Below are 27,344 nucleotides of genomic sequence, written 5' to 3'. Positions count from 1 at the left end.
GCATCCAGAAAAGGAGCTAATGGGGGATATTTTAAGAGTAAAATACAAGGCTTCACAGGGGCTACTACCTACCTTAGACTCTAGACGACATTGATACTGGGCTTTAAAAACCGCTGCCAGTCCTCCTCCTGGCTCTATCCAGTCTGTGAATTGAAAAAGATGGAGGGTCTCATCCACTCGATCAGAGCCTGAGGCATTATTGGCCCATGGTTCCATAGTGAAAACCCAATCTGGGTCGTGAACAGCCAGAAAATCTGAAAATTCGACTTTGTTTTATTATTGACCTCGCATTAATTAGGAACCCTTTAAATTTGACCTCCAAACTGACTGCTTCCTCAGGTATCCAAGCTGTTGTTATACTATTATCAGTGTTCTGAGGAGCCCCGGCGGGCGAGTAGGAGGCCTTAAAACCACAGATGTTACATATGCTTCATCTAAAATCATACATGTCGGCGAAGCCAAATGGCGCGCAAGAAGCAGGCTTACCCCCTCCCCCGTAGCTTCAGTAGTTGTTCTCTGGAATACACCATGCGTGGGGCATAGCTAGGCCAGCAGGACCAGGGGTCCGGGCGCCAGGCACTGTAGGGCTCTAATGGGCACAGACAGTTTGCCTTTGGTGCGCCTTCGGCGCCTCTGTGCAGACATGCCCCTTAACCCCTTCGCTGCGGCGGGAATTCCGCCGCAGAGCTGGGGGGTGCGGAGGGGCAGCGCGGTGGCGCTGTGCTCATGACGGAGCCACTCCGTCATGAGCCACGGTTGAGCTGTGCTCATGACGGAGCGGTTCCGTCATGACTCCGCCCAGTTGCGTTGTCCCCCCGCACAGGCGGGGAAACAGCGCCGCGTGGGCGGAGCGGCCGCCAACGGTCGTGGCATGACGGAACCGCTCCGTCATGAGCACACGGCAACCGTGGCTCATGACGGAGCGGTTCCGTCATGAGCGGGGAAGGGGTTAAATAGCATCTTTAGTTTAACAACTAGAGTCCTAAATTCCAAAATGTCCCCTTCTCTTCAACCAGGAAGTGGATGGCGTGTACCTTTCCCTTTGCAGCAATCGGTTCCTAATGGACCGTGGCGGATTGGGGAGAAGGAATTGGACTAACCGATTAAGAGGATCTCTGCAACTCAGAACATAACTTTCAAAACAAAAAGCAAATAAAACATACTTGAGCACTAAGACAGCACTGACACCAGAGGCGTTCCTGCGCACACATTCCCCTTAAGTAGCGTCTCTAGTCCAACGACTAGAGCGCTAAATTCCAAAATGTCACCCTCTCCAACCAGGAAGTGGGCAGCATATACCTTTCTCAACACAGCAGTCAGTTCCTAATGGACCGTGGTGGACCGGGGAGAAGGAATTAGACTAAGAGATCAGAAGATCACAAACCACTATCACAAGTTCAATGTCTTTTGGCCAATTCTATCTCTTTATTGATTACTCCAACTGCTCACACAAAGTTATCAAGAGTAGGCCCAGGTTGTGCTAGCATTACTTGTAGCCTTGTTCTTTCCCATGGTTTGCAGCGCGTGCTAACAGGTTACACTACCCATGCCTCGACGAACAGATGTACCGGGGAAGGCCTTGTTTGGGCGTTCTTGGCATAGACAGGCCTGCTCTTAGCCAAGTCCTCGCCCAGGCCAGCATGCAGGCGCGTCCTGCTCCGCGGGCTCCTATGCTTCAATATATGCGCTCGACCAGTGCCTCCTCGCTCCCCCGCTTCCACAGACCATGCAATATTATGGGCTTAGTAGTGTCAGAAGTCTACTACCTCCAGCAACAACAAAATCTGTGGTGTAAATAATTATTTGAATTGCACACGCTGTGGGATTTCAGGTGTTGGCTTATTTTGTATTTCATGCTTTTTCCTGCCTTTATTCCATAACTTGTATGCTGCCTCTTGGTTACCCATGGGGTAGACTACTCGTGAAAAGTACTCTGAAAGCTTTACTGATAAGTTACAAATCAACAGCATTTGCTTGATAAACAGTCTGTGCACTGCAAAAAAAGATGTGCTTGTGATGAACCACGAGCATTGGCAGTCAACCCCTCCACTCCCAAAGTTGGTTCTTCTCTGCTCTGGGTTCGAGATTTGAACTGTGGGGAGGTTGGAGGATGGAGGAATGGGCCTGAAGTTAAGACAGACTAGTTGGTTACACAGGGTTGGGAGTGAGTGAATATTCGAAACATCAGCATTTGAATCCTCGGTCTCTAAGATGTCTCACGTCTGCTCTTTCAGAGTTGTAGTATGAACCAATAACAATGTGCATTTAAGGTTAGCCAGTCAGAATTATAAAGCCATGTTTCATGTAGCACATGTAACCTTGTGGTAAAAATACCAAGCTACCCTGTTTTAGTTAACAAACTGCTGTCACACCCACAGGAGTAATATTCAGATATTTCAGTTTCTTTTAGATGTTTACATGAGTGGTTGACTCTGGCTTGCAAACAGGAAGCTTGTTCTAAGAACACTGTCCCGGAAGTACTCGTGTAGCAGAAAGTACCACATCCGGTTCTGGCTGCAACACATGGATATGATGCTAGACTAGCTGTGTGAGTTTAGCGCACAATAAAGGCTTCGAGCTTGGCACACCGGTACTGTGGGTACGTGGACGCGATATATGGCAAATGAACTTAAGAAGGTATATCCTTGCAAAACTGGGAAAAAGTACCTAAAAAAATAATGTTAAAGAATATTACAAAACGAATTTAAGACCAATAACTTCTTAAATTATTAAAAGAAAACACAAATATGTAGGAGAGGATTTTTATTTGAAGAGGTGACATTTTCAGCTATGGTGAGCCATGGTAACATATCACCCCTTCCCCCTGAAGCCATAACATTCTTAAACGTGCCTGCTTTTAGTGGTAAGTAAAGTACAAATGCAGGTGTGCAGTGTTCCGTGCTATTTCTTACCATTGTTTAATGTGGAGCGACATGACCCGTGAGAGGCGCAGCCACAAATGGGTCATGCTGCCCCTCCCCTCTGTTAACAATGGCCAAAAACGCGTATTACACTGCGCTTATGTATATATGATTTATACATGACTGCTTTTCATGTGCAGCAGTTGTAAGCAAGGGTTGGTAACCACAAGCGGAACATTAGGGGTTAAATCAGTTCAGAGAGCGCAAACCACAATAACAAGGCCTTGTGAGCATGGTGGTTGTTGTCTCTGAAGGTGTTTTGGAATTCAGTTTTGAGGAAATAATACGCGTTTTGTTAAATCCTTTGTCGTTTACTGTGGTAATAACATCGTCCCACTCTGGTCATAAATGCATTAATCTGTTTATTAGTATTTTGATTCCAAATAACGCACGTAATTGGGTCACACTTATTTTCATCAGCATGACATAAATGGCAGTGAGAATGAACGTGGTTCACTAGCAAAAGATATTTAGATCACATGAAGTAATAAACACACAATCACACATTTATGAATACAGAGCAAAGCTCAAAATTGAACTTTGACCACCATGTAGCAAAACTGACATTGGAAAACCCCTTTTCCTGCATCACAGATTGCATGTACCAGCTTCTTTTTTCAGGGATTTTAATCCCAATAGCCTCCCCCATGTGATTTTAACTTTTCAGCACAAATGTGACCTTGGCTTTGGTTCAATCAGTTTGGTTTAAACAAATTTACACGAACAACTGCCATTGCATACACCATATATGCAGGAATGCAATCTATTGGCAGTGTTGAGGCGGGGGCAGTGGCGTCACTAGGGTTGGTGTCACCCGGTGCGGGTAACTCATGGTGTCACCCCCTTACGACTTACCGCATGGACCTCCTCCGCTCAGAGTCCGGCTTCCCCCTCATTTCAGGGCGTGCCTGGCGGTTTAACCAGATTTAACAGGTGGATGCGTTTCTGCCAGGCAGCTCTCCACCATGGTGGAGTCGTGTGACAATGACACCGTAGTTGAGCCTCCCACCCAGGCATGGACATCGGGGAGAGGTGCTCCTACAAGCTATTCCAAATAAAGGTCTCAGTTCAATAGCACATAAATGCCCAATAAAGGGCAGCCAAATATAGCCCCCGCCACCCTTCCTGTACTCTTATGGGAGTGACCGAAGTAAATGGTCGGTCTGAAAAATGATAGGGTCTCATATGTAATTAACAGCTCGATTAATATTTTAATATTAACTTGCTTTATATACCCTAACATCTGATGACTCATTTATTGATGTCACTTGTCAGACTGGCAATGGGGCACACGTCAATTTAGAACAAAGAGAATTTAAGACAGTAAGTAAAGACACGTGTAAGACACATCCCTGACACGAATCAACTGCAATTTAAAGAAATATGACTCTAAACTGCTTGATGCACAGCCAGGCAAAAAGGCTGCACTACTTAATGATGAATACATGATGTCAATGAGCTACAATGATATAGACTCAAGTCTCCAAGGAGCATCATTTAATTATTATAGTCGAATACCTCCTGCCTTGAAGGAACTGCACTGGCTTTCCATTAAACTAAGAATTTCATTCAAAGGTAATGTATACAAATCATTTCAAGTATATGGTCCTTTCTATCTTGGTAACTTGACCCTAAATGTAAACCAGGAAACAACCTCAGTCAAGCAGCACAAGTCCTCCAATAGTCCCACATGCAGATGAAAGCAGCATGCGGAAAACAGTGAGAGCTCAGGAGATGCTTTTTGGAATTCCTTGCACCACATCCTTCAAGTCACCGCCAAACTTTCATCCTCAAAGTACTGAAGAAAAACTTATTCAAAGAAACCTATGACCATGAGCAGACACTATTCAGGACCACCCATCACCCTTTATCATAGCGCTCCTCACGGTCCGTTGGCTCAGTGTAGCTCCCACAAATATCCATCTCAAATATACACCCCTAACAGTTGCCCACGTCAGTCTTTAAGCCGAATGTTTATCCTGTGAATTCCATCTCTCTCCTACTCGAAGTGCAAAGTTTACTTAGCAATAGGTTAGGGAGTTACAAAAATTATAAAACAAGTACAAACCTAGAACATTAAAGGCAAGTGAACAAAGTGTGTAACTTTTCTTGGAACCAAATATAAACTCCTCCCAGCCCCCTAAATTTAGAGGGTGTTCCCTCCACATTACCAATTTGGATATAGAAAATTTAAGCCCATGTCAAATTCATGTTCTCCAAATACATCAACAGTTTCTCCCTGCCCATCCCCACACTGTATAGCTATTTATTCCCACCCTTAACATGTGTAAACCCTCTACTAGATCAAGGTTGGGAATGCCTTCCAAACTTTGTAAATAACCGCACACTGCAACTTTTCCACTATTTTTCAAGGCACCTCCCCCCCACTCGAATGCCCACTCTACACCACACCACCGAGATGTTTGCTCTGCCATAAAATTACATAATGTTTAAATCAAGTAGCAAGTGAAAATTCATGACTTTTGTAAACACTACATGCAACCTGTGGAGCGGCTAAATTAATCTTAGTTACGCAAATGGCTTTGGTAGTTACATTTGGTGTCAAACAAATGGCAATATCTAACAATTGACTGATTGTCCATCCCTTAGTTTCTTGGCATCAGTTTGTATCTGGAAAATACCCAATAGTCGCTAATTAATGCCACCTATATACAGTGTGCAAAACAAGTGTAATATATGGCCAGTCAAGGGATGTACGTCACCCCAAGCCAAAGGAAGTGACGGAGCGCTCATTATTCCTAGGTCAGTGTGCAAGTAACTCATACAGTCTAGGTATACTCTTTGCCTTCGGAGGCCTGTTGTACTCTTTATTCCATTAAACAATCAAGTCTGCAAGTCCCAGAATGCAAAGTAAAAGACTGGGTGAGCTACTCACTCGTGGACTGGGGGAACTTCAGCACTCTGAACGAATATTTGCCACCTCCCCTAAAACGGCGCAATTTACAAACGTCCTCATTGCAGATTCGCTATCATAGCTTCCAAGTAATTAGGAGCTACATGCCACAGCTTCAGTCAGGTCTGGTTTTTTTTAGTCAACCATACTTTGTATGTAAGATTAGAAAGGACCCACATTTTTTAAAGGATACAGAAACTACAAACACCAGCACATAAAGTTGAAATAGAAACACGGGCAGGTTGAACACATCACAAAGGGAATAGGTTACATTTAACAGCTATATAGGTGGCAAGTTTCCCCAAGTCCATTCGTGGCTAGCTCGGCAATTTCCTTTTTTTCTTCTTAAGACTTCTGTGATTTGTAATCTTATTTAACCCAAAATAAAAATAGGACTACAAGTCCCAAAATTCTAAGGAAAACCCGGGACCATACTAACAAATCGCCTGTGGACCTAGGAAAAATGGTAGGTATGAATTGGTAGCTGGATAGCTTTTGTCTTTTAGGGCAACCTGTCCAAGAATTGTATCTTTGTCCTATCAGATGTTATGACTACTTTACTCAACAGTCTTTGTGTGTCGACGTTGGAGGGGTGAAAGGCTGAAGACGCATTGATTGGGGCTGAAATAAAATATTTTTTCCATGCTGTGCCTTAACTGGTTTACAAGCTCCCCGTTCTGAATAAGTTGTTAATTAATATGCATGGTGTTTTCAGTTCGGAAGGAATTACCCATTAGTGCCATAATGTAGTCATTTGTATGCCATATATTCCTTGAATACTAAACGAAAAGGGGATTTCTAATTAAGGAAATAAACGGTAAACTGTAGTTTTGAAACGTCCTGCAGTACACACAGCTCACCTTTACGAATAGTGTGCCTATCACAGTATGCACTTCGCTGGACTGTTGATTAATGAATATGAGGTTTCTAAGGATTCAGTGTATCACGCGGCGCGCACTGGCTTGGCCGGGCCCGACTATCTTAGTGCTGCCTTTCTGACTCAGCTTTGCAGGCGGGCCGTGAGATGCTGCGGCAGTGGGTAATTACCGCGGAGGTGGGCTGACCGGGCCTGGTCGCCCGCCCCGGCCTCAGCTCAGATTCCAGTCACTGCAGATTTCTTAAGTTCGTTATACTTTTTGCAACGCTTTCCTTGGAAGCGCTGCAAAAAAAGCGCTGCAAAAAGTATAAGGAACAGCTACAAATCTGCAGTGGAGTGGAGTGGCAGGGCGCCATACCAGGATTCCATTCCATTGCCCACCACCCACCTCGGTCTCCGAGACTCTCCACTCCGATGGACGGTGAGCGGCACCACACCACCAGGGCAGTGGCTCGCGTTTCGGATCACTACTCCTGTCCTGCCCTACCTCGGACATACTCACGAAACGACACTCACCTGCAGCAAAGACAGGACGAGGCTAGCCACCAGGCAGGGGCTAGTACTAGTAGTACTCCAGTATAATTATCCTGGCACGGCGCGGCCGCACCCTTCTCAGGAGTCAGTACTGGTACAAGTCACGCGCACTTTTAATTACAATGCGCATGACTGTGGCACCAGCCCCGCCCCAACCTGAAGACGCGGCACCGCGCGCGTAGACGCACCATTTAATTATGAGTACGGGCGTACTGCGCACGAACTATTTAATTAATGTATTCATTAAATAGTTGGAGGCCGCCACTATGGCGTGCGCGTACAGTTTAATTTATGGGGATTTGGGGGGGGGGGGGCTCAGGCCGTCTGCGCAGTTAACTTGAGCACCATTTTATTTGCAAAGACTGAGGCTTGCTTGCACTGCAGCGGTCTCCCTCCGCTGAGAGTGAGGGGGCCTCTGGAGCGTGGGGGCCCCCGCACCGCGGGGGCCGGTGTTACGCCCCTGCACTGTGACTGTGCACAAGCACCTCCTCCTCCTGAAAGCAGGTTAGGTTGCGTTGCGCCGCGGTTGCGTTCCTCTGCACACACACCGGCCCTTTGGTGTCACCCCATGTGAGGGTGTCACCCGGTGCGGTCCGCACCCCCCTAGTGACGCCACTGGGCGGGGGCATCATGATTGACTCATGTTTAGCCTTTCATGAGTCGAGGCCTCGCCCAACCGCCTACAATGGTTATAATTATCAGATTAGACTACACTATACACTCTGTATTGTATTGTAATTGCATTTATATAGCGCTTACTACTCCTGACGAGGCTTCAAAGTGCTTTTCCTGCGAGTAGCACGCTACTCCGGGACCCATAAAGGAGTGGTTTTGAATTAGTATAGTGAAATATAAAAGTAATTTAAGTGGTGGATAGGTAAGTCAGTTATTTGAATTCGGAAGGATAACAGAAGGATAGAAGAGGAAAAAGGTTTGTATTTATATAGCGCTTGTTACCCCCTGATGGGGTGTAGAAGCGCTTTTTCTTTTTGGCGAGTAGCACGCTACTCCGGAAACCCATAAAGGATTAGTGGTGAATTAGTATGGTGAAATATGAAAATGTAATTTGAGTGGTGGATATTAGTCAGTTATTTGGAGTGAGGAGGGCAGAGGAGGGATAGAAGGGGGAGAAAGGTTTGCATTCATATAGCACCTGTTACCCCTGATGGGTGTTGAAGCACTCTTCTGGTGAGTAGCACGCTACTCTGGAACCCATAAAGGATTAGTGTTGAAAATTAGTATAGTGAAATATGAAGTAATTTGAATGGTGGATATGTTAGTCAGTTATTTGGATTGAGAAGGGTTGAGGAGGGGTGGAAAAGGGAAAAAGGTTTGCATTTATATATCTCTTGTAACCCTGATGGTGTGTTGAAACGCTTTAATGGTGAGTAGTACGCTACTCTGGAACCCACAAAGGATTGGTGGTGAATTAGTATTGTGGAATATGAAATTTGAGAAGTTAACGTGTTGCTCTGTTATTTTGATTGAAAAGGATAGTGGAGAGATAGAGTGAAGGATTTCTTTTTTAGGTCCTAGCAGTAGGAGGAGGCTTTTGGGTGAGTAAAAAGGGGTTGTGGAGGGGAAGAGTTCAGAGGGAAGAGTTTAGAAAGGTTTGTTTTGGCTCTGTGTATGTGTAATATTCCTTTGTGAAAGTCTAAGCTGTAGTATACAGCAAACACCTCCTGGGATCCGTCTCTTGCCAAGCGGGGACCAGCACCCCACGAGTATTAGACAAAGAGGTCTTCACAAGCAATGAAGATGAGTAGATGGTATTCAGTCAGTGTATCAGATGTAACTTGGTTCCCCTTGATTAAAGGTGGGCAAGTAAGCATGTTCCACCTGTAAAGTCTTGCTATCCAAATTTCCTATCTATCTATCTATCTATCTATCTATCTATCTATCTATCTATCTATCTATCTATCTATCTATCTATCAATCAATTAAATGTGAGATTATTTTTTGCGATCATTCATGTAAAATAAAAAATTCAAGGTGGAATATCTTCAGAAAAATCCAGGCATTTGTATTTCATAACAGACTCCTATATTTCCGAAGAGCCTTCACTCTTTTCTGATTGCTTGTCACTTTTCATCACCAGAGCGTGAATCTGCAATTTGGGACCTTGAGGAACGGCACCTGCAGGAGCGGCACCAGCTCACCAAGCAGCAGCTGAAGGAGCAGTACTTCCTGCATAGACATGAGCTGGTCTGCAAACACGGAAAGGTAACACCACCCAACCCTTGCGGAAACCGACCACGGGCTACGTTTTGTCTCTCTCTCTCTCCCTCTCTCTTCAAGGGTATTGTTTTGGGACCATGGAGTGTTCTACTCTGATCTAAACCTCCTTTAGAGATTGGATCAACACAACAACCTCTTAGTTTAGCACACATGTAGAGTTTGGTTATTCTTTCAGACTTGAGGGCCATATTTTGAAATTTAATTTGGGCCTATATAAAAAGCATGGTCCCTAGTAGAGGAGTGCACGTTAACCAGAAATGCAGGCCATACGATCAAGATCATCAGAGTACCTTCCAGAATGGTCTTTCATGCCACGAGGCTCGATTCGTCGTCATACTGGCTGTGCCCAGATTTTACTGTGCATCAACTTAAGTTCTGACTGTCGCTAAACCAACTTGCACCACATCACAATACCAGGCCCTCCACCTACTCAATCCTCTATATTTGAAGACTTACCTCTGTGACTTTCGTCCCATCTCTGAACTCCCAGCATTCGGACTGCCCTTAAAACACATCTTTCCCAACCCAGACATAATCCAGCAACCACCGACCAGTTCAACCACTCATCAAGACTAAATAAATGCATGCGAGTCACACACCACACTAGCAAATACTGCCAGTACCCTGAACATCCAACAAGTCTAGAAGTCCCACTCACCACATAATCTGTGTATCAGTGCATCCATCTGATTTTGTTTCTTTAGCTGTGCAGTGAGGTGTAAGTCTGCTGTGGTATGCATCTGCAATCATGTAATAAGAATTGAATGAGTCAGGCCGGAGAGCTTAACCAGGTCTGTTACAGGAGGAATTATTTGTGCGCCTGCCAGTGGCCAGGCACATGTAAGTGTGCACTACATTGCTAGTTTAGGGATTGCTGCTAGGAGCCTTGTTAGCCAGTTTCTGGCTTATTTTGGGTATGTTCCATATGTTGTCAGTATTCTGGGTTAGGGCCCAGTTTAAAAGTTGGCAGTTGAGCCAACCTCCGCCAGCGCGACAGAGTGAATTACTCTGTCAGCCTGGCAAAGGTCCCAATGACCAAATTTTGAAATGTGTATCAAGCCGACATTGACCGGAACCGCCATCAAGGTGGTTCCAGCCAGTGCATTGTAACTTTGCCATTGTATGGAGCCGTATGGTAATGTTTAGTTATTTTTTTTGTTTGTGGAAAATAAAACCCCAATGCGGGATTCATTTTTGAAAATAAAAAAACAATGCCCTCTCGTCATGAGTTATCCCCTATGGCGAAGGGGGAGGGAGGCATTTTGCAGCTTTCACTGCCCCTTACTACCAGGGTTTTCCTGGCAGTGAAAACTGACCTCCATGTTCGCCATTCTAAATTAGGAGAATGGACATACCGGTCAAAAACCGACTGCTCTTACTCATTCGGGCTGTCAGAAGGGTGTAACACAGTGTCATGTTGAAAGACAATGAGGGTGTATTTTCGTTGGCAGTGCTATTACCGTGGTGATGCCCAATGACAATATGGTGTGTCTCTGATGTTGTCGTGTAGGTCTTATAAACCTATATACGATCTGCACATTTAGACAACATACACTGCAGGATTGGTGTCCAGACTGATTCTAGACACCCCCACCGGGTATGTTAGCCTGTAAACCAGCTAGCTCACAGTGCCACTAGAAACCTCTCTTACCAAGGAGAGAATAGTTCTTGACAACTATCGAACATGACAACCCTGATCCCTCAGGATTGTGGAAACAGTCAGATACTTTTCTCTTAGTCACTTGTGCTCACTTTTTCTCAGAGAGATGCACAGAATAAACAGTCGGGACCTTTTCACTAGGCATTTATTGAACCAGCGTCATTCTAGTGTAAAATAGGTGTGCTGAAACAGCCATTAGACAGAAACAAATATAAATAATTAGAAGCACAAACAGAGTAAAAGGATGGTAGATTTCTACCATAGTGCTAAAACAATGAATACAGGCAAGTATATAAAATACATGACAGTAGTAAATGCGTACTGCTACGATGTAACCCTAACAGGATGTACCTAAGTGTTCGAGGCATGTAGGCTGCTGAATTCATATCTGTGCATAGATCGCCGCCTAGTGTTGGGTCCGGATGTTTGCACGTTGTTGTCCTGGAAGAGTCTTCGAAGTATCCTGAGATAGGTGACTCCTCCCCTGGACCACAGTGCGCATGGGCATCCTCTCCATCCTCAGATTGTTTTTTTCCGCCATTGGGTTCTGATGTGCTTATCTTGACTCAAGTTAGGAAAATTTAGTTTTCAGGCCAAAAGGCCTCTAGTTTCGTCGGTACTGTTCCCGATCGGTATCGACAGTTTACTAGCTAGTTTAGCGACTTTAACAACTTTTTCGGATCCATTATATCCGGCCATCGACATCAACGATGGAATCGAGGACCCCATTCAAGCGGTGTCCTGTTTGCCACGCCAAATATCCCCATATCGACGTCCACCCGGTGTGCAACAAATGCCTCTCACCGGATCACGACGAATCAAAATGTATGGCCTGTGCCCGATTCCGATCCAAGAAGACTTTCCGGAATCGACGAGCCGCGAGACTTGAAGCGCAGCAGGCGGCACCGGCCCCGACCAACATCTTCAGCACCGAGGACGAAGATGTGGAAAGCGTGGAGAACATACCCTCCAGCCCCGCTTCCGAACACAGTTCCAGATCGGAAGACGTAGATGAAGAGCTTTTTCACAGGGAAGAAGCCAACGATGAGGTAGGAGACTACGATGAGGCCTTAGGGGCCGAAGAAAGTAGCTCTGGTGACGAGCAGGGCCTACCCATCCAAATGGAGGATATCACAGAGCGTCAGTCTACGGCTCCGGTCGAGGGATCGCCTTCGGGCCTTACCCAAGATCAATCCCGCAGTTCTTCGGCCCCGCCCTCTGGCCCGGCCTCGGACATCCAGCGAGAGCCATTATTACCCAAAAAGACTGGTTTCCCTTCCACGAAACCGAAACCAATCGTCGCACCGGTTCCACAGAAACCGAAAGTGAAAATAACACTGGTCGGCTCGAGGACCAACACACCTTCGACGCCAGCCAAAACCGTCGGCTCCGACCGCCCCAAAAGGGACTTCGGTGCCGAACTCGCTGCAGCCGATGTCGGCGCCGAGCCAAAGAAAAAGACCATCAGTACCGCCAAAGCGCCTCGGCCCCAGGCACCGAAACAATCGGCACCGACCACCAAGGTTAAAATGGCCGCTGCATCGCAATCCACCTCGAAAGCAGCGACTACGGTCTAGTCATCGGCACCGTTGACAGCTACTACCTCTCCTCGACTCGATGACCCTGTGGCTCCAAAGAAGTCCACACCTACCTCTACAGAACCACTCGGCGCCAAAGAACCGTCGGCGTTCCAGGTGCGACAAGTAGCAGCGTCTTTGCAACGCATCAGAGAAAAGGCAGCCCTCCAGGCCACGTCGGGCTCCGAGCCGAAAAAGGCTCAAAAGGCACCTTCGGCACCGACCAACATCACCTTTGGCTTGCCGCCATCCACAGCGCCGAAGCTGTTCGAGATCAGAATACGTGTCACCCAGACAAGGTCCCCATCTACTGAACGCTCTCCTGCTGGGACATCACCGTCCCACTTCATCGACGCCGACACCGGCAGGCTCATGCTCCGAAAGCGGAAGATCACTTCCGAGCAGCCTCTGGACTCTTACAGGATCCCGCTAAAGCAAAAACTGCCGGCGGAATCGGAACCGGTTCTTTATGAACGCCTCCACACCTCTTACCCAGAACCACAGTCCTTCTCTCTGACGCCCTCCGACACGGACGCAGTAGAGGACTATATGGGTGACGACCCCATCTACCCCAGGGATATGGACCCTGATGGCCAGCAGGACCCTGATCAAGTGTGGGATGACCCTGTAGACCCAGGTGCCGCTCTGGATACACAGGACACGCAGCTTTATGGCGCAAAAACGTCTCCCACAGAGGACACTGCTGCATTCAACGCCCTCATTGAACGTGCAGCAGCCAATCATGGAGTGCAACTCCACTCAGACACAATCGAGGACGATTTCTTGGTGGACACTTTCGCGTCCTCAGAGAGGACTGTAAAGACTCTGCCCATGTTGAAAGGTGTCCTCAAGCCAGCAAAAGACATTTTCAAAGAAACCACCAGGGCACGGGTAATAAACCCCAGGATCGACAAAAAATACAAGCCCGCACCTGGGGACCCTACGTACATTAGAGGCCAGTTACCTCTGAACTCCATCGTAGTTGCCAATGCTCGCAAACGGGCACACTCGCAGTCAACTGGTGATGCTCCTCCCCCGGACAAAGAGTCCAAGGTGCTAGAGACCTCCGGCAAAAGGATTGCAGCCCAGGCGGCAAACATATGGCGCATTGCCAAAACACAGGCGCTCCTAGCTCGCTACGATCGCTCACACTATGACACGTTAGAGACCCTACTCCAACATTTACCAGACGAGTACAAAGAGGCAGCGGAGCTCCTCATCAGGGAGGGACAACTTCTCACAAACACGTCCATTAAGTGTGCACTGGATGCCGCTTACACAGCTGCAAGAGCAATAAACACCAGCGTCATGCTGAGACGACACGCCTGGTTACGAATCTCCGGGTTCAAACCTGAGGTTCAAAATAACATCCTCAATCAGCCCGTCAACCCTGACTACTTATTCGGTCCAGAGGTTGACACCACCCTAGAAAAAATTAAAAAAGACACAGACACTGCAAAGTCAATGGGGGCTCTGCAAACACAGACATTTCGTAGTGGCTCCTTTCGTCGCCCCGGAAATAGAGGAGCAGGTAGAGGACAGGGGTCACAGCAAACCTACAATAAAGGGGGCACAAAGTACCTATGATAAAAACACCCGAGGTGGATATCGTGGCTCCAGCACGAAGGGCAGAGGACGCGGTTACGACAATACCAGGTCCTCCCCCAAAAACAAACCGTGACGCCCTCTCCCTTCCCCCCGACCACATAACACCTGTCGGGGGAAGACTCCAGCGGTTCCTGTCCACGTGGACTACCATCACCACGGACAGGTGGGTCAAAGATGTTATCCAACACGGTTACTGCCTCGAACTAACCTCCACTCCACCCACAATACCGCCAAAACACCGTCCTATGTCCTCAGAGCACTTAACGTTATTACAGCAGGAAGTGCTAAGTATGCTGCAAAAAGGCGCAATAGAGGTCGTGCCCATCCACCAGCAGGGAACAGGGGTGTACTCTCTGTACTTCTTAATACCAAAAAAGGACGGGTCACTCAGACCTATACTAGACCTGAGACCTCTCAACCACTACATTCTCTCAGAGCATTTCCACATGCTCACCCTACAGCAGGTTCTCCCGCTGCTCAGACAGGGAGACTTCCTAGCCACGCTAGACCTCAAAGATGCGTATTTCCACATACCCATACACCCGTCACACAGAAAATATCTCAGGTTCACTATTCAGGGGCAGCACTACCAATTCAAAGTCCTTCCCTTCGGCGTGACAACAGCACCCAGAGTTTTCACAAAGTGCCTAGCTACTGTGGCCGCACATCTACGGAGGCAACACATACACGTCTACCCTTACCTGGACGACTGGCTTGTTCAGGCAAAGTCAGCCCAGCAATGTGCCAGCCACATGTCCCGCACCATTCACCATCTTCACAGTCTGGGATTCTCACTAAATTACCCAAAATCACATCTCCAGCCCGCACACGGACAACAGTACCTAGGTGCGACCATAGACACTCTGGCAGCCACAGCTCAGCCAAATTTAGTGAGGATCAACCGCATGCAAATGCTGATTTCAAAGTTCAAACCCCAACACTCCCTTCCTGCGCGAGTGTTCATGCAGCTGATAGGCATGATGGCCTCCTGCATTTTCATAGTCCCACACGCGAGACTACATATGCGCCCGCTTCAGGAGTGCTTAGCACGCCAATGGAATCAGGCTCACGGGCAATTAAAAGACCTAGTGTTGGTAAGCGGTCGGGCATACAACTCTCTGCATTGGTGGAATCCACAAAACCTTTGCAAGGGCCGACCGTTCCACGAGCCTGTTCCACAGATCATACTGACAGCGGACGCGTCTCTCCAGGGATGGGGAGCTCATGTACTCAATTACACAGTGCAGGGACTATGGACAATACAACAAAAGAAGATGCACATCAACCTTCTAGAACTGATGGCAATCTTCCTGGCCATGAAAGCCTTCAAGGTACACTTGTGCAACAAAGTCGTGTTGATCCGGACGGACAACATGACTGCCATGTACTACATACAGAAGCAGGGAAGAACGCACTCTCCACAGTTGTCTCATCTGGCTCAGAGCATGTGGAAGTGGGCCATTCAGAGGAACATATTCCTCATGGCGGAACACCTCCCCGGCAAGGACAACCAGATGGTGGATCTGCTCAGCAGACACAGCCACCAGATGCACGAGTGGGAGCTACACCCATCAGTACTCCAACCGTACTTCCAACAGTGGGGTCATCCAGAGATAGACCTATTCGCCACAAGCGAAAACGCAAAATGCCAAAGCTTTGCCGCCAGGTTCCCACATCCACAGTCGCAGGGCAATGCGATATGGATGAACTGGTCCGGCAGATTTGCGTACGCTTTTCCCCCAGCGCCGTTGATACCGCTGGTGGCACGCAAACTGCGACAACACTCACTGACACTCATCCTGGTTGCTCCAACATGGGCACGCCAGCCATGGTACACCACCTTTCTGGAACTTTCCGTGGTGCCGCATCAAAGGCTGCGGATCAAATCCGCGCATTTGACGCAGAACCATGGAGAAATTCAGCACCCAGATCCGCAACAGCTGAACCTGGCAATCTGGCTCCTGAAGTCCTAGAGTTTGGCTACCTAAACCTGCCAACTGACTGTATGGAGATCATTAGGGAAGCTAGGAGACCCACTACCAGAGCTTGCTATGCAGCTAAATGGAAGAGGTTTGTCATTTATTGCAACAACAATCACATTAACCCGCTAGACGCATCCATTCAAAACATAATCTGTTACCTCTTACACCTATACCGATGCAATCTGGCATACACCTCGATACGTATCCGTTTGACCGCAATAGCAGCCTATCTCCAAAACAGGCAGCACCTCTCTTTATTCAGAGTGCCTGCCATCAAAGCTTTCTTGGAGGGACTTAAACGAGTAATTCCCCCAAGACACCCACCAGCACCGGTGTGGAACCTCAACTTGGTCCTCACCCGACTGATGGGTCCACCCTTCGAACCTCTCCACTCATGTGAGATTAAATTCCTCACCTGGAAAGTAGCTTTCCTAGTGGCAATCACTTCGTTAAGAAGAGTTAGTGAACTCCAGGCACTAACCATTCAAGAGCCATTCATACAGGTTCACGCAAACAGGGTCGTACTACGTACCAACCCCAAATTCATGCCTAAAGTAATATCGCAGTTCCACATGAATCAAACTATTGAACTGCCTGTTTTCTTTCAGAATCCACAAAATGTCGCTGAACGAATGCTCCATACACTAGATGTAAAAAGAGCCCTCATGTACTATATAGACAGAACTAAAGACTTTAGAAAGACAAAACAACTTTTCGTTGCCTTTTCTCCACAGCACAAAGGCAACGCCATCTCCAAAGCAGGTATAGCCAGATGGATCGTTAAATGTATTCAAATTTGCTATCAAAAGGCTAAACGCACATTAACGATTCCCCCACGAGCCCACTCAACACGTAAGTTAGGGGCGTCCATGGCTTTCCTGGGAAACATTCCTTTACAGGATATATGTAGAGCAGCCACATGGTCCACTATACATACATTTACCAAACACTATTGTGTAGATGTACACTCAAAACAGCAGGCAGCTGTAGGACAGGCTGTTCTCAAAACTCTTTTTCAGACCGCTGCAGCTGGCACTGGTGGCCGCCGCTAATAGGAGGGACTGCTATGTATTCTATGCACAGATATGAATTCAGCAGCCCACATGCCTCGAACTGAATATGCTACTTACCAGTATGCATCTGTTCTTGGCATGTAGGGCTGCTGACATTCATATCGCCCACCCTCCTCCCCGGCGCCTGTAGCAGCTGCAGCTCTCAGAATTACTGTATAGCATGGTCATCACTTTCTGTATCTACTCCATCACTGCCACAATGGCGAAAAACAATCTGAGGATGGAGAGGATGCCCATGCGCACTGTGGTCCAGGGGAGGAGTCGCCTATCTCAGGATACTTCGAAGACTCTTCCAGGACAACAACGTGCAAACATCCGGACCCAACACTAGGCGGCGATCTATGCACAGATATGAATGTCAGCAGCCCTACATGCCAAGAACAGATGCATACTGGTAAGTAGCATATTCAGTACCTAGCATGTATGTAGGTGTAAAGCCAAGAATTCCTCTTGGATGAAGTCAACCCCTTTACCTGAAGTGAGAGACTGTAGGACCCTGTCTTGGTGTCGAGTTGGACTCCCCGCAAGGTATGTCAGACCACTGTGAGCTGGAGTGTCTGCATGCAGGAGCCTCAGCGTCTTGCGTCAGTGTGTCACCTTGGAAGTCCTTTCCTCTTCTGCCTACCTCAGCAAGATATGGAGTTTACAGACCAAAGTGATACCCTCAGGGGTTCTACCTTGCTGTGTCTTGTCGGATTTAGGATGACGGAAGGAATGACCCTTGTACATAGTTATTATGCAGGAGATGGTAGTCCTGCTGAGTTTCCAAGAATCCTCATGCATAATGGATGAGGCCAGTTTTCAGGCAAAACCCCACGTCCTGTTAGTAGTACCGTAACCATGTAAAATGTCTATCCCAAGAACCATTAGGTAGTGTAATGGTAATGGTAGTGGTGAAAGGGTAGGTTGCTACCTGAGCCTATATTGTGGTACCTATGTGGAACATAACAATGTGTTGGGTGCTTATACAGTCTGTGTTCTCATGCACTGGCAACTCTTGCGGGGCAGCACCTGCACTTGTTTAGTCCAAGGCATTTCTCAGTCATGTTGTAAATGTTCTACTTAAATCATGGAAACCCCGAGGATAGCCTGGAGAAGTGGGGATTACAGGTCATTAGTTTTTCTTTCTCTGTGACTCTGGACATGTCGAACTACTGACGATCTGACTTTTCTAGGAAATTTAGATCTGTTAGCTTGCAGGTTTTGGTAGGAGTTTTAATGATAGTCCATTTGCATCTGAAAGGCTGTCTCTGTCCCTTCACCCACTAGGTTGTTTAACCTATGACTGCGTACAAGAAAGAAGGCAAGAAGCCAGATAATGCATTTTAATTTGCCTTTCAGACCTGTGTGGTTTGGCACTATGGCACAGCCCTAATTTACCGCCCCCTGGCCCAGCAGGCAGTTGGAGTGGCTACTTAACGGAGGTCCTATCCCCATACATAGTAAAGTTTGCCAGCTGTACAATTATCAGATATTTTAATATCCATTTTGACAATGAGGCATGTAAGATTGCCTCTTCCCTTATTGAGGACCTCATGCCCCTGGGTATCCAACTGATCAAAGATGGCCCTACTCACAAGTCTTGCCGTATGCTCAAACTCATCTTTTCAAATGAATGAGAAGAATTTGCGAGTCAACCAGGCCATTCGCCTAGCCTTGGCTGACCACTATGCAGTTGCCTTTTCCCTTACGATCTCGGGCGCTTTTCTGTCCGGGACAGCCCCAGACTGCCTCACCTGGCAGGAACTGGTTGAAGTTCAATGTACCACAATGAACTCCATCCTTGAGTCCAACCGTCTCAAGCGACACAATTCCATTTGTTCTGACGTGGTCATCATTGATGGGTGGGTTGGTTCTGCACTTGATTCACTTATTCTGATAATGATCAAAAAGCATCGAACAACCCTTCCACCGGCTCCCTGGTTCAATGATACATTACACAACAGCAAAAAGATTGCTGCTCGACCATCCCTTGAAGCGATGGCGCGGTGCTGGTGTATGTGCTAGCAAGAAACCACCGCTCCAGCTCCCGCTTTTGTTACAGGGGGTTGATATTGCAGCACTGCTGCAAAACCAGCCCCAAGTGACTTAACTGCCCCCCACACCTCCGGGCCACCGGGGAAATGCCTGGTACCCACTATGGCCAGTCCAGCCCTGGCCACGTTTCTCCTTATTGCCAATTTGTTTGTGGCAGAGTTAAAAAATATATATATATGTATATGTTGAGGTCCAAATTTTGTTTTGGGTTGCATTACATTTTTTGGCTCAACCCCAACGCAAAATCTCATTTGTTAAATCTTGTAATGCGCTCAAATATACTCATGATAGACCTGCTAGAGATATGTGTATGGTCTTAACATCTGATGTCACTTTTTGTGATGTCACTTTGTGAGGTCAGGAGTTTTAAACCACTTCCTGTGATGTCTCATTCTGCGAAGATACATGCAGTGTAACGTGCCATGATGTCACTTGCATACTGCTTAACTTGGTTAGTCAGCCCATTTCTGTTTTTTAGGACTTGGGCCAGGACTCTCTTCACATCATAGATCCACCGCTGTAGTTTTCCCCGTCAGTTCTTTGAATACAGTGCTGTGCCTCTGCTCATGGCAGACTTTATATTTTGTCTTGCCCGTGTTCACTCGCCTGCCACCAGACTTGGCACATCCTTCCACAGAAAGCACCCGAGGTTGGCTACAGTGCTTTAAGTGGGCTGGGTCTCACCGGTGCTGACCACAGGCAGTTTTTTTAAAGGGGGCCTCAAAACAGGTCTCTATCGGGCTATGTGTTGTGGCCCGGCACAAGCGGTTCGTTTTTTCCCAGACTCCAGTGACAGCAGGCACATCGATGTGCAATTGCTCACACTGCTCACTCCTCACTAGTAGAGAAGGTACGGCATGACGTCATGCCAGGTGAGCATTGTAGGGGGAGGGGAATCCTTTAAAAGTCATTTTCTCTTTGGAGTTCCCTTCTCTTTTAGAAACTCAGGAGCAGCAACATTGTCGTGGTGTCACCAGGGCTTTAAGAGGAAGCTTTTTCAATGTTACATAGAAGCCATAGTTGCTGCTTATTTATCTTATGCAACTAACTAGCATTGACAAAGCCAATTGTCCTGACTTGTTGGATCATATATCTGGATGCAATGACAAACCGCAAAATACAAGTCCTGCAGCACACTATGCCAAGAACAGATTTTTAGCTTGTGTTTTTAAGCCACACTCTCAATTACTTTAGCCACGCCCCTTTGAGAGCCCCCCCCCTTTTTTTCATCCCACTTAAAGCCCTGATTGGCTGGACTGCCGGCAAACATTCGCGAAACGCGGGTTCTTCTGTAATGCACACACTTGGGATTGGCCACCCTAAGGCGCTTTTAAAGATACATACCGGCCCTGTGCCGGGTTCAGCCGTCAAACGCCAACGTGGGATCTTATAACGTAGTGACCTGTCACGTGCTCGTCTCTGCTAGGTCAACTTCAGTACGTGCTGCCGATTGTTAGGCAGAGAAAATAAAAGGTGCTTCCAGTCGCTAACGTTAACAGCTCCTCCTTGAACTGAGGATGCAGTCATCGCAACGGTGCTATTTCTTCAGATGCCACTAGATGCCGCTGACGAGGCATGCCTCACAGCGACATTAGCTACATGTTACGATAGCGAGTTGTTATAGCTGCTAAAAAGTAAAGGGCGTTTCTCCTTTTTACTCTGAATAAACCAGGGCAAAACCAGAGACGACGTAGCGACGGAGTCTCAGACTCGTTCGGCTCTGGCTGCCCTATCTACTGTTTCATATTATTGGTGCGCCGGGGGATTTCACCCCATCGCTTCTGATGTGCTACCACATGCGTCTCACTGAAGATAAGGCAAACCTCCTTCGAGGATCCCCCTGCTTTCACGACAGGACCTGCATGCCCAAGCGAGCAAAACGAGCGGAAAATAATTATCGTTGAAAGTTAAATATAATTAAAACCATTGCCCTTTTTTTTTTAAACATTTTTTTTTTCTAAAACACGTCATCGGTGTGAAAAATCGTAACACAAGTGTCCAGTATCTGCACAGAAAATTGACCTTTGCAAGTATTTTAAATACAGAGCTTTCTAGTATTCCAGTTACATCCGGAGTAGCTGATTCAGCACAGGGTTTTTTCCGTTGCATTCTGGGATTTGTAGTTCTGCTGGCTTAACAACAATATTGGAACCATAATTCTCGGAGAGAAAAACCCTGAAATGAATGAACTCGTCGTGCATGGACGAGGTAAATTTGTGAACTCTGCACATCAGTGTAAAGAGGTAAACGCATAAACAAATCTATTCCCATGCTATTTACTTGTAATGCTTAACAGAACCATACCACATTCCTTTAAAACCAGACCTGTTGGCATTGTCAATGCTTGTTTAATCTTGTGTAGCCTCATGAACTACATGTACCACTGTTGTTTGACTAAGACTATGGTTGCCTAAATTCCGTGAATGACAATTGAAGAAAACGTATTCAATGTCACTTTTGCCTTGTGCGTAAAATCACTTTGCAGAAGTAGCCCTGCGCATCCTCTATCACGTCAGGTCGAGAACAAACTGGGAAAATTCCCTGGTTACGAATTTAAGAAAGTACATTTTATAGGATTTCAAGTTAAGATTTTGCACAACAGTATAAAAGTTGTAATGGCCACTATTGCACCCCTATTTCGGGGATAACCTTTTCAAGGTCACCTCCAAATTTGATAGCAAGGATTAGGGGGGTTCCTCCTCAGGTCTTTAGCTATATTTGTGTCATTGTGGGCCCTGCAGGATGTTGTAACAAACTGTGCATCTGCTGACAATGGCAAACACACATGTTTTTGTCAGGACGTCCATAAACGCAACTGATTTGTATCCATTGTGTAACTGAAATATTCTGTGCTTGCATCACTTTTGCCTTGTTCAGTGATAATAGTGAGACACTTGTGGTACTAGCTTTGCATTCAGTCACTTATAGGGAAAACTGGTGGTATCTGTTCTCCTCTTTAGAATTAAGGGGTGCTAGTTCTGGCATCCATCATCATCAAAACATATTCCCAAGTAGTTTCATGTCAGGGAGTGTATGGTTTGTAGACTGAAAACCACCTAGATCCTGGTTTCACAGGAAAAAAATGTCTTTATTCAGCTTTTGGCTAAGGTGTAGTAGATATATATTCTAAACAGCAAGAGTTCAAGACTCTCTGCCGCATCCGAATCCTATCATTTGTAACCGATCAGAGTCCACTTTAACTTGGGCTCCGGGTGATGCAGATTTTGAACAGCACGAAGTAGAGAATCTGCCCATTCCATCTAATGCAGTAGCATAGAGTATAAATCTCCCATACAATTGAACTACCTTGGTAGGGAGAAACTGATTATAAAAAAACAAAGGTTTGTTGACAGGATAAGAATATTACCCAAAACATAAAAGCTGGGGCCAAATACCATCTGATGAGTGGGTAGAAAATGATGTTCCAGAGCCCACTTCTCTGATTGTGCAAGAAAGATATGTGCTTGAGCTTTTATCTTAACGTCCAATAGGGCGACCAGGCAACTCTTAGTTGGGTCAGAGGCAGTGCTGAATTTGAGCCAGTGGTGTCTGGTACTCGGCCCGACACTTAATTGACAGTAACAGGGCCTGCAACAGTTTGCCACAAGGTGGCGCTGTCTGGCTAATTTAGAGATGACCACAACAGTTAATTATTGACTGAATAACATTAAAATAGAATATTCCCTACCGCCCAAGCAGTTCTTATAGCTTTGGGGGCCTCAAATAGTCCGACTGTCACACTTGTAGGATTGTGAATGTTAGTACTTGTGCTGTTACTTTAATTGGCAGCGCTGGCACGGGCAATGTGTGGTACAAGGTGCAGTGGCCTCCTGACGAGCCCTGGCACTTATTTTGCACATTAAGCACTGGTCAGAGGGGTTCTATACCTTGAAGATCAGGTGAAGTACTGAAGTTCCTTATGTGTTGGGAGCAACAGCAGTGTGATGAGAAAGGGAAAGAGCGTAAAGCCAGAGGGCCTTTTCCATCACGTCTTCATCCGTTGAATACTATAGCTTGAAGGCCTTTTGGTCCAGCGACTCCAAGGATCTACTTGCAGTCAGTTAAAGTGCCTAACTCTCTGGAGACCTCGGTCATTGGCGGCGTAGTTACAAGCCAACGCAAGAGGACTGTCAGCTTGGTCCTTTACCTATAGGAAAAGGTCATATTTCTTTTTGACACAATTTACATATAAAATGGGTCTGTGTAATTCTAATAGTCGAAGGCGCAGTTTCAAAAGTATCTCACAAGGAATTCTTAACTCTGTCAAATCAGAATGGTAATATGTGCGTTTCTCCAACCACTAGCTTGTAATTTCCTGCCCTTTCCTTGCGCAGCAGATGCCAGGTTGTCAGAGGCTTTGCATTCTGCAGCTCTGTCTTGAAGGGTTTCCTCTGAAGTGGGTCAGTTTGTATCCTAGTTAGATTTCTATAGCATTTCCTTTGCCTTTGACTTGTAGGAACGTGAGCAGATGCAGCGATACAACCAGCGCATGCTGGAGCAGCTGAGGGTGCGGCAGCAGCAGGAGAGGAATCGACTTCCCAAGATGCAGCGCACGGAGGGCAAGAGCCGGCAGGCCAAGTACAAAAAGCAGCTGCACGCGACCCCGGGCCTGAGCAGCGCCGAGCAGAGGGAGCTCATGAAGCAGGTAAGGTGTGCCGTGGCGGCTCCTGGCTAAGGTGGAGGAGCGTCGCCCCACTGCTTCGAAGCAGTGAGAGAAAGGAAAAATAAATTGATAACTTGATGTTATTATCATTTTAGTTTGGCCTGCTGCGGCAGCTTGGCAGGGCGGGCTGCTCTCCTCACAGAGCAGGAAAGGGGGAGGAGTGGTGGGCACACTGCAGTTCGCATGATACATTGGCTGGCCCAGGAGGGCTGGCCAAACAGTCATGCGCACATTGCATGTTCTCCATACAGGCTGCATTACAGCCTGGTTGGAGAATATGCCTAGGCCCCCAGTCCCCGTCTGAGTGCCGATCCACGACTCTCAGACCAATCACGACGCTGCATTGCAGCACTGCGATTGGCCCAGGGGAGCCTGGATGTGCTTCCAGTTCGGCGACTTTGGCCTGACGTGAGAGAGACGCGCAGGTGGTAAGTGTATTTTTCTTTCTTAGACCCCAGATCTGGGCCAGTCTCCACTGAAGGTGTGGTCTCCGGGTGGGGCAAGTGGCCAAGCCATCAAATTCCTATCGAGTTGGGTTGTTCCACTGCACTGAGGGAACTATTTAATAGTGATAGTTTTTAAACAAGAACTTGGAAACATTCATGAATAACCCCCTCCCCACCCCTCTCAAAAACACCCTCAATGTCCTTGAGTGACATAGGTGACAAGTTTGTCATGTGCATTTAGATGTACCCCCTGTTTACATTTCACATGATACAGAACTTTATTTTATGAAACCGTCCAATAGGGAGCGCACTTCAAGGCAAGTCTTCAAACTGGGGGACGCGTCCCCCTCGGGGTCCGGGGCTGCATTCCAGAGGGGTCGCAAATGCCTCAACAGCGACTTGTGAATGAAGATGGCCTGGAATCGCAACTTTGTTTATTTGGCGCGTATCCAGACTGTATTCATTTAAATGCAGTCCTTGAAATACCTAAAAAAATATGGGTACTTTAATAATGTAAAATAAGTAATTTCCAATTGATTAGGTTAACTTGCATTTAATTTTCACTTGAGGTTTCTGCATTATTTGATACATAGTTAAGTGAAAATGAAAAGCAAGGTACTTACATGACATTTTGTTATTTTTTAACCACGTTAAATCTGTAGGTGTCTTGCTTTTCACTTTCAGTTAACTACATATAAGATAATGCAGACACCTTAAATGAAAAATAAATGCACGTTAATCGGTTGAAAATACCTTCTTTTACATTATGAAACCAGTGCAGATGTGGGGGGGGGGGGACTAGTGACTTGTGTATTTGTAGTTCTACGAGTTCTAAGACTGGAACAGAAAGCACTGTGAATATGCAAGTCATTATTTTAAAACTGTGTTCTACACAAGGTAGGCGCCTTCAAAATGATTTAGTATTTTAAGGTCAAACCAGTTCTTTCAAAGTATATATTCTAGTAATAGGTAAACTGTACCTAGTGCAAACATTTTTATTAGTGTCCATTAAAAGTACACTTTCTAGAATTCAGCCTATAATACCTTGACATTACTTATCAAAAATAACCCCTTGCCTCCATGAAGCTTCAAGTGACTCAATCAATTAATTTCTATACTGGTTCCCAAGCAGCATTTTCATTTGTTGATTAACCAATTGCACACATTTACATTTCTTTCAGGTAGCAGACACCCTGGTGAGAAGGTCTGTTTCTTCCTTAGCCCACTTTCCCATCCTGTGCTCCACTACGCAGGAAACCCCCTCCCCACACCAACCGCTCCCTCCATTCACTAGCACGCAGAGGCAACTCAAGGGCCACATAAACTTTTCAGGGATTAGTGTGTATTTAAACAAAATCTATGGGAACTGCTGCTGTAAAATAAAAAGGGCATGAGCATGTTGGGTCCCCATAGATCGTGTCCACTTCCACCTCTGTTTACATGCAGCTGTCCTGCAAGCTGAGTCGAAGGCCTGAGAGGTAAGAGGCAAGCAGGGTCACGTTCAGATGCAGAGCTCTGATTGCCTGGGCCCCTTAGGCATGGGAGTAATGGCCGAGTAGAAAGGAGATCTTTGGATAACCATCAAAGATGGCCCAGTGGAAGGGGCGCTATATGGGGGGGGGGTAATTGTTTAGTTTACGAATTACAGATAAAGCTTCATCGAAGACATGCATTGAGGAAGGTGGGGAGTCATTGAGACTTTTGTTTTTATAGGGCCATTAGTGCTGCAGGGGCACTGGCACTAGGCCAGGGTTGTGAGGGCAACAGTGCCGCAATGTTTGCCATCTTACTCGCAAAAGGAGGGTGGGAAACATTTTCCTTGCTACCATTAGGCTCAAGGTCACCATTGTGCACAGGGAACAGGGCACTAGCAACACGGCGAGAGATAGAACTGGTTTTCCCTTATGTGTTTTTAAAGAAAGGGGCAGATAGCCTGCTTTGGGTCTCAGGCCTAGGAGTTCTGGCCCAGTGGAGTGGACAGAGGACACAGATGCTTCACAGGTGTCAACAGTGCTGCAGGTGCAGTGACACCAGGGCGTAAGGGGCCTACTAAACCCCAGTTATGGCTGATGTACTATGCTTCCTGGTTTGCATTAGTATCTAGTTCACATTTCTTGTGCCAGTTTTGCTTTTGGCATTGAATACCATGTAAGGACACAACTGGGCACAGTGAAATACAAATGGTGCGGGCAAAGAAACGCTAGAACTGAGTCATTAATGAAAACAATGATTGTCTTAACTAATATCAAATTTACATTCGTTTATTTTTCATGAAGTAGTGAAACCTTTTTGGGGATTTTATCTATTTTAGTCAGATACTTTACATAAATAAATGTATATACTTGATATATATGATGAATGATTCATTTATAAAATATTATTCAAATCTTTGTTGTCATACTTCACTTGAAGTTAGGTACATATGAAAAGACATAAATCAACATATTGATAAAATTACATTACAAAATAAATTGTGATCCGTAATTCAAGATGACAATCAAATGATGTGCAGAGACTGGCGGCATTTGGCATTGAAACCATGGCCCAACAGGTGAAAATTGCAGCAAAGGAGATAGGTGGGTCTTCGAGAGATGCCAGGAAGTGGGTAAGCCCGGGGGGCATGATTGTAGCAAAGGACAGAGGAGACTGCCTGCTCTGCAAGGCAGTAGCTCTCATTAGGGAAGCAGGAGCAATGGCGCGGGGGCTCTGGACTGTCAATGGCCCACCGCATCCCAATTATTACTGTCTGCCTTTACAAAAGGGGCACTGGGGGCTCATTTTCTTTGCTAGTGTTAGTGCAGAAGAAGGCACCCT

General features: G+C 46.5%; 1 protein-coding gene across 2 annotated transcripts in view; it reads left to right on the top strand.

The window, feature by feature from the left end:
- Positions 1-27,344, top strand: part of STK10 (serine/threonine kinase 10) — a 339,205-nt gene that overhangs the window by 290,607 nt on the left and 21,254 nt on the right. For both annotated transcript variants that reach the window (XM_085618153.1, XM_085618154.1), the window contains exons 15-16: positions 9,345-9,469; positions 23,878-24,066. In XM_085618153.1, coding sequence (XP_085474279.1) covers positions 9,345-9,469; positions 23,878-24,066 — 314 coding nt within the window. The remainder of the gene's footprint in view (positions 1-9,344; positions 9,470-23,877; positions 24,067-27,344) is intronic.

The sequence above is a fragment of the Triturus cristatus genome, chromosome 7 (assembly GCF_964204655.1).
Source record: "Triturus cristatus chromosome 7, aTriCri1.1, whole genome shotgun sequence".
NCBI classification, from domain to species: domain Eukaryota; kingdom Metazoa; phylum Chordata; class Amphibia; order Caudata; family Salamandridae; genus Triturus; species Triturus cristatus.
The sequence above is the reverse complement of the archived record's forward strand: the minus strand, read 5'-3'. Positions and strand labels throughout refer to the sequence as shown.